The sequence below is a fragment of the Rhinopithecus roxellana genome, chromosome 14 (assembly GCF_007565055.1).
Source record: "Rhinopithecus roxellana isolate Shanxi Qingling chromosome 14, ASM756505v1, whole genome shotgun sequence".
Classification (NCBI taxonomy): domain Eukaryota; kingdom Metazoa; phylum Chordata; class Mammalia; order Primates; family Cercopithecidae; genus Rhinopithecus; species Rhinopithecus roxellana.
In genome coordinates this window covers 78,629,080-78,642,582 of record NC_044562.1, presented here as the reverse complement: position 1 = coordinate 78,642,582, position 13,503 = coordinate 78,629,080, and the positions used below count along the sequence as shown (strand labels likewise).

The window sequence follows — 13,503 nt, the reverse complement described above, 5'->3', positions numbered from 1 at the left end:
TTTGAGATTAGCCTGGGCAACATAGTGAGACCCGTCTCTACAAAAAATACAAAAATTAGCCAGGCATGCTGGCGTGCACCTATAGTCCCAGCTACTCAGGATGCTGAGGCAGGATGATAGCTTGAGCCCAGAATGTTGAGGATGCAGTGAACCAAGGTTGTGCCAGTGCACTGCAGCCTGGACAACAGCATGAGACCCTGTCTCTAAACCAAAAAAATAAAAAAAACTTATAAACACGATATGAACCATTTCTCTTCAAGTCCAACAGTATATGTCTGAGGACCATAAGAATATAGTCTGTGCTTAACTGTTTAAAATGTTAAGGTTGAAAAGCATTATGGTTAAACTCATACACTGGTGGAATTGTTTCATAAATTTTGATATGTCTGCGTAGTAGAACATTATACAATTATGACTATTCAGTAAGAACTCAAGTGCAAGAAACATGAATGGATAGAAATAACACTGAAATGTCTATTTTAGTTACATAAAAGTTTTCAGCAGTAAGTAGGTATTGCTTTTATAATTAGAACAAGTTTGGTAAATACATTATGTGGAAAGCATTTTGCCTTCGGTTCTCCTTAAGATTGAGGTAATATGATTATATTAAGATAGCAGTTGATGTCTTTGTTTTCAACTTTGTTTCCAATACAGTTATTTTCTTTTTCTTTTTAGAGATGCTAACTTTGTTTTTCTCTGACTTTGTTTTTATTCTTCTATCTGATGACTTCCAAAAGAACAACGAAACCAACTCCTCATTTAGATGGGTAAAGATTATTTTGTTTATTTTACAATCTGTTTTAAATTAACCGTGAAGTAAGAAGCTTTTATTTAATAATTTTTACTTGACACTTTAGGCATCATGTTGTTTTTGGGCAAGTAATCTCTGGCCAAGAAGTTGTAAGAGAGATTGAAAACCAGAAAACAGATGCAGCTAGCAAACCGTTTGCGGAGGTACGGATACTCAGTTGTGGAGAGCTGATTCCCAAATCTAAAGGTAAAACGAAGTACATATTTCTAAGAATACTTACACATACAAAATAAGCAGAGACACTCTAAATAGTTGGCATGAAATTCATACTCAAGCTGATATAAAAATGAGGTTTTTGTTTTAATATGTATTTCTGTGCTTTTATTTTTTACTTTTTTAAGTTGACAAAAATTGTATATACTTACTGTGAACAATATGGTGTTTTGAAGTATGTATACATTGTGGAATGGCTAAATTGCGCTACTTAACATATATTGCCTCACATAATTACCCCTTTTTGTGTTGAGAACTCTTAACATCTTAGCGGGGTTTTTTTTTTTTTTTTTTTTTTTTTTTGAGACAGTCTCGCTCTGTCACCCAGTTTGGAGTGCAGTGGCATGATCTTGGCTCACTGCAACTTCCGCCTCCTGGATTCAAGCAATTCTCCTGCCTCAGCCTCCCAAGTAGCTGGGACTACAGGCGCCCGCCACCTTTGTATTTTTAGTAGAGATGGGGTTTCACCATATTGGCCAGGCTGGTCTCGAGCTCCTGACCTTGTGATCCGCCTGTCTCAGCCTCCCAAAGTGCTGGGATTACAGGTGTGAGCCACTGCACCTGGCCAGTGATTTTTAGGAATACAGTACATTGTTATTTGCTGTAGTCATCATGTTATACAGTAGAATTCTTGAACTCATTCCTCTGAGCTAACTGAAATTTTATATCCTTTACCAGCATTTGTCCAACACATTCCCTTCTCTAATCCCATGGGAACCACTATTCTCTCTGCTTCTGTGACTTCAACATTTTTAGATTCCACATGTAAATGAGATCATATGGTATTCGTCCTTTTGTGCCTGGCTTATTTCATATAACATAACTTCCTCTGGGTTCATTCATGTTGCTCCAGATGACAGGCTGAATAGTATTCCATTGTGTATATAAACCACATTTTTTAAAAAATCCATTCATCTGTTGGTGGAAACAGGTTGATTCCGTATCTTAGCTATTGTGAATAATGCAGCAGTGAACATGAGAGTGCAGATATTTCTTCAACACACTGATCTCATTTCCTTTGGATATATATCCAGTAGTGGGATTTCTGGATCATGTGCAAGTTCTATTTTTAATTTTTTTTTATTATTATACTTTAAGTTCTGGGATACATGTGCAGAACATGCCGATTTGTTACATAGGTATTCATATGGCATGGTGGTTTGCTGAACCCATCAGCCCATCATCTACATTAGGTATTTCTCCTAATGCTATCCCTCCCCTAGACGCCCCCCCCCCCCGGACATGCCCCAGTGTGTGATGTTCCTCTGCCTGTGTACATGTGTTCTCATTCAACTTCCACTTTTGAGTGAGAACATGCAGTGTTTGGTTTTCTGTTCCCGTGTTAGTTTGCTGAGAATGATAGTTTCCAGCTTCATCCATGTCCCTGAAAAGGACATGAAGTCATCCTTTTTAATGGCTGCATAGTATTCCATGGTGTATATGTGCCACATTTTCCTTATACTGTCTGTCATTGATGGGCATTTGGGTCTGTTACAAGTCTTTGCTATTTTGAATAATGCTGCAGTAAACATATGTGTGCATGTGTCTTTATAGAAGAATGATTTATAATCTTTTGGGTATATACCCAGTAATGGGATTGCTGTGTCAAATGGTATTTCTGGTTCTAGATCCTTGAGAAATTGCCACACTGTCTTCCACAATGGTTGAACTAATTTATGCTCCCACCAACAGTGTAATGGTGTTCCTGTTTCTCCACATCCTCTCCAGCATCTGTTGTTTCCTGACTGTTTAATGATCACCGTTCTAACTGGCATGAGATGGTATCTCATTGTGGTTTTGATTTGCTTTTCTCTAATGACCAGTGATGATTAGCTTTTTTTTTTCATGTTTGTTGGCCACATAAATGTCTTCTTTTGAGAAGTGTCTGTTGATATCCTTCACCTGCTTTTTGATGGCGTTGTTTGTTTTTTTCTTGTAAGTTTGTTTAAGTTCTTTGTAGATTCTGGATATTAGCTCTTTGTCAGATGGATAGATAGCAAAAATGTTCTCCCGTTCTATAGGTTGCCTGTTCACTCTGATGATAGCTTCTTTTGCTGTGCAGAAGCTCTTTAGTTTAATTAGATACCATTTGTCAATTTTGGCTTTTGTTGCCATTGTTTTTGGTGTTTTAGTCATGAAATCTTTGCCCATGCCTATATCCTGAATGGTATTGCCTAGGTTTTCTTCTAGGGTTTTTATGATTTTAGGTCTTATGTTTAAGTCTTTAATCTATCTCTTGAGTTAATTTTTGTATAATGTGTAAGGAAGGAGTCCAGTTTCAGTTTTTCGCATATGGCTAGCCAGTTTTCCCAACACCATTTACTAAATAGGAAATCCTTTTCCCATTGCTTGTTTTTGTCAGATTTGTCAAAGATCAGATGGTTGTAGATGTGTGACATTATTTCGGAGGCCTCTGTTCTGTTTCATAGATCTATATATCCATTTTGGTAGCAGTACCATGCTGTTTTGGTTACTGTAGCCTTGCAGTATAGTTTGAAGTCAGGTAGCGTGATGCCTCCAGCTTTGTTCTTTTTCCTTAGGATTGTCTTGGCTCTACAGGCTCTGTTTTGGTTCCATATGAAATTTAAAGCAGTTTTTTTCTGATTCTGTGAAGAAAGTCAATTGTAGCTTGATGGAGATAGCATTGAATCTATAAATTACTTTGGGCAGTGTGACCATTTTCACGATATTGATTCTTACTGTCCATAAGCATGAAATGTTTTTCCATTTGTGTCCTCTCTTATTTCCTTGAGCAGTGGTTTGTAGTTCTCTTTGAAGAGGTCCTTCACATTCCGTGTAAGTTGTGTTCCTAGGTATTTTATTCTCTTTGTAGCAATTGTGAATGGGAGTTCATTCATGATTTGGCTCTCTGTTTGTGTGTTATTGGTGTATAGGAATGCTTGTGATTTTTGCACATTGATTTTGTATGCTGAGACTTTGCTGAAGTTGGTTATCAGCTTAAGGAGATTTTGGGCTGAGACGATGGGGTTTTCTAAATATACAATTATGTCATCTGCAAACAGACAGTTTGACTTCCTCTCTTCCTATTTGAATACCCTTTATTTCCTTCTCTTGCCTGATCATCCTGGCCAGAACTTTCAATACTACGTTGAATGGGAGTGGTGAGAGAGGGCATCCTTGTTTGCAAAGGGAATGCTTCCAGCTTTTGTCCATTCAGTATGATATTAGCTGTGGGTTTGTCATAAGTAGCTCTTATTATTTTGAGATATGTTTCATCAATACCTAGTTTACTGACAGTTTTCAGCATGAAGGGCTGTTGAATTTTATTGAAGGCCTTTTCTGCATCTATTGAGATAATCATGTGGTTTTAGTCATTGGTTCTGTTTATGTGATGGATTACGTTTATTGATTTATGTATGTTGAACCATTCTTGCATCCCAGAAGTGAAGCTGACTTCATCGTGGTGGATAAGCTTTCTGATGTGCTGCTGGATTCGGCTTGCCGGTATTTTATTGAGGATTTTCCCATCAATGTTCATCAGGAATATTGTCCTGAAATTTTCTTTTTTTCTTGTGTCTGCCAGGCTTTGGTATCAGGATGATGTCGGCCTCATAAAATGAGTTAGGGAGGAGTCCCTTTTTTGGAATAGTTTCAGAAGGAATGGTACCAGCCCCTCTTTGTACCTCTGGTAGAATTCGGCTGTGAATCCATCTGGTCCTGGGCTTTTTTTGGTTGGTAAGCTATTAATTACTGCCTCAATTTCAGAACTTGTTATTGGTCTATTCAGGGATTCGACTTCTTGCTGGTTTAGTCTTAGGGTGTATATGTCTGGGAATTTATCCATTTCTTCTAGATTTTCTAGTGTATTTGTGTAGAGGTGTTTATAGTATTCTCTGATGGTGGTTTGTATTTCTGTGGGATCAGTGGTGACCTCCCTTTTATCATTTCTTGTTGTGTCTATTTGATTTTTCTCTCTTTTCCTCTTAGTCTGGCTAGCAGACGTCTAGCCAGAATCTATTTTGTTAATCTTTTCAAAAAACCGGCTCCTGGATTCATTGATTTTTTTTTTAAAGGGTTTTTTGTTTCTCTATTTCCTTCAGTTCTGCTCTGATCTTAGATATTTCTCCTCTCATGCTAGCTTTTGAATTTGTTTCTCTAGTTCTTTTAATTCTGATGTTAGGATATCCATTTTAGATCTTTCCTGCTTTCTCTTGTGGGCATTTAGTGCTGTAAATTTGCTTCTAAACACTGCCTTAGCTGTGTCCCAGAGATTCTGGTACATTGTCTTTGTTCTCATTGGTTTCAAAGAACTTACTTATTTCTGCCTTAATTTCATTATTTACCCAGTAGTCATTCAGGAGCAGGTTGTTCAGTTTCCATGTAATTGTGCGGTTTTGAGTGAGTTTCTTAATTTTGAGTTCCAGTTTGATTGCACTGTGGTCTGAGAGACTGACTGTTATTATTTCCGTTCTTTTGCATTTGCTGAGGAGTGTTTTACTTCCAATTATGTGGTCAGTTTTAGAATGAGTGTGATGTGGTGCTGAGAAGAATATATATTCTGTTGATTTGGGGTGGAGAGTTCTGTAGATGTCTGTTAGGTTCACTTGGCAGAGCTAGTTGAAGTCCTGAATATCCTTGTTAATTTTCTGTCTCATTGATCTGTCTAATATTGACAGTGGGGTATTTAAGTCTTCCACTATTATTATGTGGGAGTCTAAGTCTCTTTGTAGGTCTCTGAGAGCTTGCTTTATGAATCTGGGTGCTCCTGTATTGGTGCATATGTATTTAGGATAGTTAGCTCTTCTTACTGCATTGATCCCTTTACCATTATGTAATGCCCTCTTTCTATTTCTGATTTTTTGAGGAGCCTTCATTCGGTTTTCTAATAATGGCTATACTGATTTACATTCCCACCAACAGTTTACAAGAGTGTCCTTTTCTTCACATCCTCTCCCTTGTTTTTGTTCTTTTTTTTTTCATAATAGCCATTGTAACAGGTATGAGGTGCCATCTCGTTGTAGTTTTAATTTGCATTCCTTTGATGTTCAGTGACATTGAGCATTTTTGCCATATACTTGTTGGCCATTTGTATGTCTTCTTTTGAGAAATGTCTCTTCAGGTCCTTTGCCCATTTTTAAATCAGGTTGTTTTCTTCCTGATGAGTTGTTTGCATTCCTTATATATTTTGGATATTAACCCATTGTCAGATGTATGGTTTGCAGATATTTTCTTCCATTCCAGAGGTTGTATCTTCACTCTGTTGATTGTTTCTTTGGCTGTGTGGAACCCTATTAGTTTGATGTAATCCCATTTGTCTATTTTTGCTTTTTGTTGCCTGTGGTTTTGGGGTCATATCCAGAAAAATCATTGCTCAAACCAGTGTCATGGAGCTTTTTCTGTGTGTTTTCTTTTAGTGGTTTTGCAGTTGCAAGTCTTATGTTTAAGTCATTAAACTATTTTTAGTTGATTTTTATATGCATTATAAGGATCTGTTTTGTTATTTTACATATGGATATCTAGTTGTTCCAGCACTGTTTATTGAAGAGCCTGTCTTTTCCCCATTGTGTGTTCTTGGCAATTTTGTGTTTTTAACTGTGTTTTATCCTACTTTTCACTTTGTTCGTTTACCATGAAGTCAGTTAAGTTTTTCTGATTATTAATTGGCAGTAATTTGCCCTTTTGCTTCCACTCAGTTTTTTGTTTTTTGTTTGTTTTTTAACTGTAGTTGTCTGAATAACCTAGTAAGTAAATACTCTAGAGGAAGAGCCTCTGGGGCTAGATGGCAATCGAAGAGAGGAAGATAGATTGAGAAACTTTAAGGGAATAAATTATTTTTTCTTTAAGCACTACTTAGATTCAGAAGCATCCTACATATTTGAGAAGCTTCTTTTATTTAGACCAGACCATTTGATGCTAACAAGACTAATTTGATATATTGTCTGAAATGGTAAGAACTTTAAATATTTTAAGTCTTTATATTTGACTTTTTTTTTTTTTTTTTTTTTTTGAGACGGAGTCTCGCTTTGTCGCCCGGGCTGGAGTGCAGTGGCCGGATCTCAGCTCACTGCAAGCTCCGCCTTCCGGGTTTACGCCATTCTCCTGCCTCAGTCTCCGGAGTAGCTGGGACTACAGGTGCCTGCCACCTCGCCCGGCTAGTTCTTTGTATTTTTTAGTAGAGACGGGGTTTCACCGCATTAGCCGGGATGGTCTCGATCTCCTGACCTCGTGATCCGCCCGTCTTGGCCTCCCAAAGTGCTGGGATTACAGGCTTGAGCCACCGCACCCGGCCTAAGTCTTTATACTTGAAATATGTGGCTGATACTATTTTATTACAGATGATGGGCTTGACTTTCTAAAAATAATGAAGTGACATTACCTTCAAACCTGTATAGAAAGCAGTAAAACCTTAAACTAACTCTGTTCTTACTAATCTAGGGAATAATCATATCAGTAATTAGTTTCTTAGAGTTAGCACATTGAGAGTCGTCTATAATGCTTTCTGATTCTCACAGTAACTCTGTAGTATTATATATCCCTATTTTACAGACAAAGATAATTAAGAAGATGAAGTTCTTTACTGTGTCAGGAAAAGAGACCTCAAACCCAAGTTTGAGAATTAGAGCTTTTTCTGTTATATGTTACTGACTCATTAAAGTTTAAATGTCTTTAAAATTTCTTAAGAATTACCCTAAGTAGATCATTCTCATCTCACTTTTTAGGTGTACTGATTTCCTCTATAATGTTTAGAAATAGGTACATTTTGTTTTGTTTTAATTTTAAAACACCCGAGATGGGCATAGAGAAGGCAAAATGATTATTTAAAAAAAAAAATTTTTTTTTGTCTGTATTCTATTTTTGAGTCTGCTAATTTTATTTTCTTCCATGTGATGTCAAATAAATATTTGCAGGTAAATTATTGCAATAAATTATTGCAGGTGTATGCTTCAGCTCATGGGATTTCTTGATATATATGAGACCGATTATCCTTTTTTACAAACAACAGGTGTAATGTATGCCTTTTTTCTTGAAGATTCAGTAAAAAACGAGATGTTGAGAATCTTTGAGTAATGTGCTACAAATGCAATTATTTACATTTTAAAAATACTAAAAAAAAGTCTGTAATGATATTTGTTACTTCTAAACCCTGAACCTACTGATGTTTAAACTTTAGAGTGTTTTTAGTACAGTAGGAATATTTTAGCTTAAGGCATTATTCTTCCCAAGTCATCTAGAAAATCTTCATCATTTATTCTCTACTTGACAACTAATTTTTTTTTTTAAAATACTTTAGTCTTTAAGGACGCTTGTGTTAGGATCTGTTGCCTCCTTATAAAAGTTAAGTGGCCAGGCACAGTGGCCAACACCTGTAATCCCAGGACTTTGTGAAACTGAAGCAGGAGGATCACTTGAGCCCATGAGTTTCAGACCAGCCTGGGCAACATTGTGAGACTCTTCTCTACCAAAAAAAAAAATTTTTTTTTTAATTAACTGTCTGTAGTCCCTGCTATTTGGTAGGCTGAGGCAGGAGGATCACTCGAGCCCAGGAGTTCGAGGCTGCAGCCTGGGTGACAGAACAAGGCCCCGGCTCTAAAAAATATATAAATAAATAAAGTTAAGGATGCTGTGTGGTTTATATATTCAGAAAGAGATTGAGGTAACAAAGGAGTTTTTGGCCAGGTGCTGGCTCACGCCTGTAATCCCAGCAACTTGGGAGACCGAGGTAGATGGATCACTTGAGGTCAGGAGGTTGAATCCAGCCTGGCCAACATGGTGAAACCCTGTCTCTACTAAAAATACAAAAAAAAAAGTTTGCGTTTTAAACCACGAACAGTAATCATAGACTCTCTAATAAATTTGTTGTAAAGATGCTTTTGCTACCAAAAGGGCAGGACATGAATATTTGCCTAAAGGAGGGAGCAAATGAATGTAGCTCTTTATATATTACTTACATCTTTATAATGTGTTGTCATCTGAAGAAATAAATGATAGTTTTGCCCATGCCATTGGGGCCAGGAAGTTATGCTAAAAGTTGATGTTAACATCCAACTGTATGTCCCTCAAACTCATCTTGCCCTTATCAGTTTTAGCAATCTGAGATTGGCCCTGTATTTTTTATTTTTTATTTTTTTTTGAGACAGAGTCTCACTCTGTTGCCCGGGCTGGAGTGCAGTGGCTGGATCTCAGCTCACTGCAAGCTCCGCCTCCCGGGTTCACGCCATTCTCCTGCCTCAGCCTCCCGGGTAGCTGGGACTACAGGCGCCCGCCACCTCGCCCTGCTAGTTTTTTGTATTTTTTTAGTAGAGACGGGGTTTCACCGTGTTAGCCAGGATGGTCTCGATCTCCTGACCTTGTGATTCGCCCGTCTCGGCCTCCCAAAGTGCTGGGATTACAGGCTTGAGCCACCGCGCCCAGCCTGATTGGCCCTTTATTAATATGTATCTTCCCAGGAGTTTCTAAAAGGTCAGATTTGTTTTGAGCCAGGCCTCCAATGCCTACTCTGTTCTGGATCATACTGTGAAAAGAGGAAAAGATCGTTAGTTTGAAAACACACACTTGGACCCCTGTTATTCCATAATCCTTCAGTTACCATTCAGAACATTGTTCAGGGTAGATTTTGTCATGCATCTTACATAATCTTAAGCAGAGCTATATCTTACATCCACTTTGTAAGTTTGATGGCCTCCTTAAAATAATTGGAAACAGTCAAAACGCATTGTAACACTGTGGTATTTATCATCATTATATTTAAAACCTTGTATGAGAGATTTACACCTCTTTTTTTTTAACTTCCTGAAAGAAAACAAAAAGACTTCTGAAGAAATCTGACTGTCTTGGTCCATCTGTATATGGTCTTTGTGAGTCTGGGCAATCAGTCTTCCTGGGCCTTTCTCTCTTTGCAATTTTGAGCTTGGAGATCCTTCTTTTTGTGACTATTTGAGTGTGCCAGAGAAAATTCGAAGTCAGGGAGAAAAACCTTCCAGCAGATGCAGAGATGGAACACTGGAAGCTAATAAAAGCTACATCCTCTGTAGAGGCTCAGCAAAGGGCTGTCAAAAGTCAGAGTGGAGGGTAGAACACAGACCAGTACCTAGATTAAGGTATTTCCTGGTTTTTCGGGAGCTGACATGACCTCAGATCATGCTCTGCTCTTCAGAGTTCACTGCAGTTGTTAACCCATTTATGCTGGAGGTTGCAAGTTTTTTGTGTGAAAAATCAGATCTTGGCAGTGACCTTGAGAAGTAGGATATACATAACTCCCACAAGCTTAGCGTACCAATAATGGAACTAAGAGATGAGAGGATTGCTATGTTACATAGTACACAGAAACACAAGAACAGAGTTGTGGCAACATGGCGGTAAGTAGTTGTATGAGAAGAAATGGCAGGAGGCAGATTGCCTGGCAATACAGAATGAATAGCACAATAGAGGAAGCAGCTGGTGAATCTTGTACTCAGGAGACAAGTGAAGAACACCACTAGAGATTCATTTTTATGGTGACAGGGTCCCATTTCAGTGTCCTTATTCTAAAAGTAATTTTGGCACTTTTATTGGAAAATAGTGGGATGTTAAACTTAGAAACAGTTTAGGAGATGAGACCCATAATGTGAAATGAAATTGTCTAAAGACCATTTTAGGAATACTTCTGTTCTTTATTTCAAATCTTATTTTGATGGTGATTTCAGAATTCGCTTCATTTTCAAGATTTCAAGTGAAATTTATTGGTGTAAATCTGTAGGTCTCAAGAAACAAAGCAGCATTTTCTTACATTAGGTTTTTACAAATAAAATACTCTGGAGTTATTTCTGGTTTGGTTATAATTTTTTTTTTTTTTTTTTTTTTTTTTTTTTTTTTTTTTTTTTGAGACAGTGTCTTGCTCTGTTGCCAGGCTGGAGTGTAGTGGTTCAGTCATAGTTCACTGCAACCTCAAACTCCTGGGTTCAGGCAATCCTCCCACCTCAGCCTTCCAAATAGCTGGGACTACAGGTGTGCATTGCCATACCTGGCTAATTTTTGTATTTTTGGTGGAGACAGGGTCTCGCTGTGTTGCCCAGGTGGGTCTCAAATTCCTGGTTCAAGCCATCCTTCTAACTCGACCTCCCAGAGTGCTGGGATTACAGGTGTGAGCTATGGAGTTTGGTTTTTAACCTTAATATTATACTAGTAAGTTCAGTGACTAATTGATAGGGTTACATCACACCATACCCCCAAGTAAAGGTCAGTGAAGATGTTTGGGAAATCATTCTACCTAATAATAAGCAAACTATGTAATCTTTAAACTAATTAACCAGAAATGGCCCGAGTTGAGATTGTTATTAGTAACTCTCTGTAATTCCTTTTCATCCATTATGATTCTTAACTTGCATTGTGGTTTTTGCTGTTAGTACTATTTCTTTCTTTCTTTTTTTTTTTTTTTTGAGACGGAGTCTTGCTCTGTCACCCAGGCTGGAGTGGAGTGGCCGGATCTCAGCTCACTGCAAGCTCCACCTCCCGGGATTACGCCATTCTCCTGCCTCAGCCTCCCGAGTAGCTGGGACTACAGGCGCCAGCCACCTCGCCCGGCTAGCTTTTTGTATTTTTTAGTAGAGACGGGGTTTCACCGTGTTAGCCAGGATGGTCTCGAACTCCTGACCTCGTGATCCGCCCGTCTCGGCCTCCCAAAGTGCTGGGATTACAGGCTTGAGTCACCGCGCCCGGCCTTGTTTTTGTTTTTTTTTGAGACAGAGTCTCACTCTGTCGCCCAGGCTGGAGTGCAGTGGCGAGATCTCGGCTCACTGCAAGCTCCGCCTCCCTGGTTCACACCATTCTCCTGCCTCAACCTCCCGAGTAGCTAGGACTAGAGGTGCCCGCCACCGTGCCCGGCTAATTTCTTTTTGTATTTTTAGTAGAGATGGGGTTTCCCCATATTAGCCAGGATGGTCTCGATCTTCTGACCTCATGATCTGCCCGCCTTGGCCTCCCAAAGTGCTGGGATTACAGGCTTGAGCGACCGCGCCCAGCCGGAAGTAGGTTTTTTTGAAGAGTCAGTTGAAAACAGCTGTTGCCATATTTGGAATTTAAAATTTTAATTTGAAAATATTATAATTGAGAAATTATTGTATATACTTATGGTATACAGCATGATGTTATGATACATGTATACAATGCAGAATGATTAAATCAAGCTATTTAACATAGCTGTCACCTGAAGTAATGTTTTTGTGGTCAGAAATTTGAAATTTACTATCAGGAATTTTGAAATGTATAATACATTGTTATTAACTGTTCTCACCATGCTATGAAAGTAGATGTCACCAAACTTATTCTTCCTGTCTTAACTGAAACTTTGTACCCTATTTTTAAAAATTTAATACATTTATTTGGTTCAAAATTTAGAGAGTGTAAAAGGATAATCAGTGAAAATCTCTTTCAGTGAGTTTCCATTCTCACATTTTGTACATTATTCCACGTGTGTATGAATGTTGATCATGTAGAATGAATTTCCTGGAAATAGAATTGCCAGTTTACAGAGGTCGTGTATTTGTAATTTGGTAGACACTGCTACCAGAATATAAGAGGATAAGTTGCCCTAAACGCTGTATAAAACTACTTATTATTGTAAAGTGTTTCACCTTTGCCAGCCTAATGAATTTTTTTTTAACAAATGCTAGTTTCAGTTAGCATTTCTCTGAGGAGTGTGATGTTCGTGTCTCCTTAAGAGCTATTTATGTTTCTTTTTATCTGAACTGATTGTTGATTCCTTTACAAAGCCCCTATTACTTACCATTCTTTTGTTCTTCCTTTCTGAAGTTCAAGCTGCCTCCTGCTATTTCCTTTCTCTTTGGAGAACTTCCTTTAACCAATTTTTTTTTTTTTAAAGTTTAGGTCTCTTGGTGACAAATTATTCTAGTTTTCTGAAAATGTCTTTATTTCATCAGGGTTTAGGGAATGGTTTCAGAATGAAACTGTTCCACCTCAGATCATCAGGCATTAGCGTTTCATAAGGAGTGCTCAGCCTAGATCCCTCGCATGCACAGTTCACAATAGGGTTTGTGCTCCTTTAAGAATCTAATGCCTTCGCTGATCTGACAGGAGGTGGAGCTCCAGTGGTAAGGCTTGCTTGCCTGCCACTCACCTTCTGCTATATGACCTGGTTCCTAACGTGACGGATCAGTACCAGGGACCATGGCTCTTCATCTCCATGTACTGACATTACGTTGACTATGTATATCGATAATACTGTTCAGTTAAATAATACTTGTGACTTTGAGAAGGATACAGTTTCAGTCATATTCTCATATGCCTTAATCATATTTTAAAATATAGTTTAGCACACACTTTGAAACTCAAGCCACAGTCTTACAGAATCAATATTGATATTGTGATGTCTCCTAATTTTTTACCTTTTTACCCTTCTGTCCTTTAATGCCATCTCTTTCTCAATTATTTTCTCTCATTTTTTTTCTGAGCAGACTTACACGAAAAGGAACGTAAATTAAATTTGCCAAATATCAAAAGAGAGAAACTTTTTATTTATTTAT

The 13,503-nt window shown here is 38.1% G+C and overlaps 1 protein-coding gene across 3 annotated transcripts in view; it reads left to right on the top strand.

The window, feature by feature from the left end:
* PPIG (peptidylprolyl isomerase G) overlaps nt 1-13,503 on the top strand; it is a 55,417-nt gene that overhangs the window by 29,836 nt on the left and 12,078 nt on the right. For 2 of the 3 annotated variants that reach the window (XM_010354428.2, XM_010354429.2), the window contains exons 8-9: nt 738-767; nt 858-997. In XM_010354428.2, coding sequence (XP_010352730.1) covers nt 738-767; nt 858-997 — 170 coding nt within the window. Of the gene's footprint in view, nt 1-675; nt 768-857; nt 998-13,503 lie in introns of all 3 variants that reach the window. The other variant, XM_030916632.1, reaches the window with a different exon arrangement.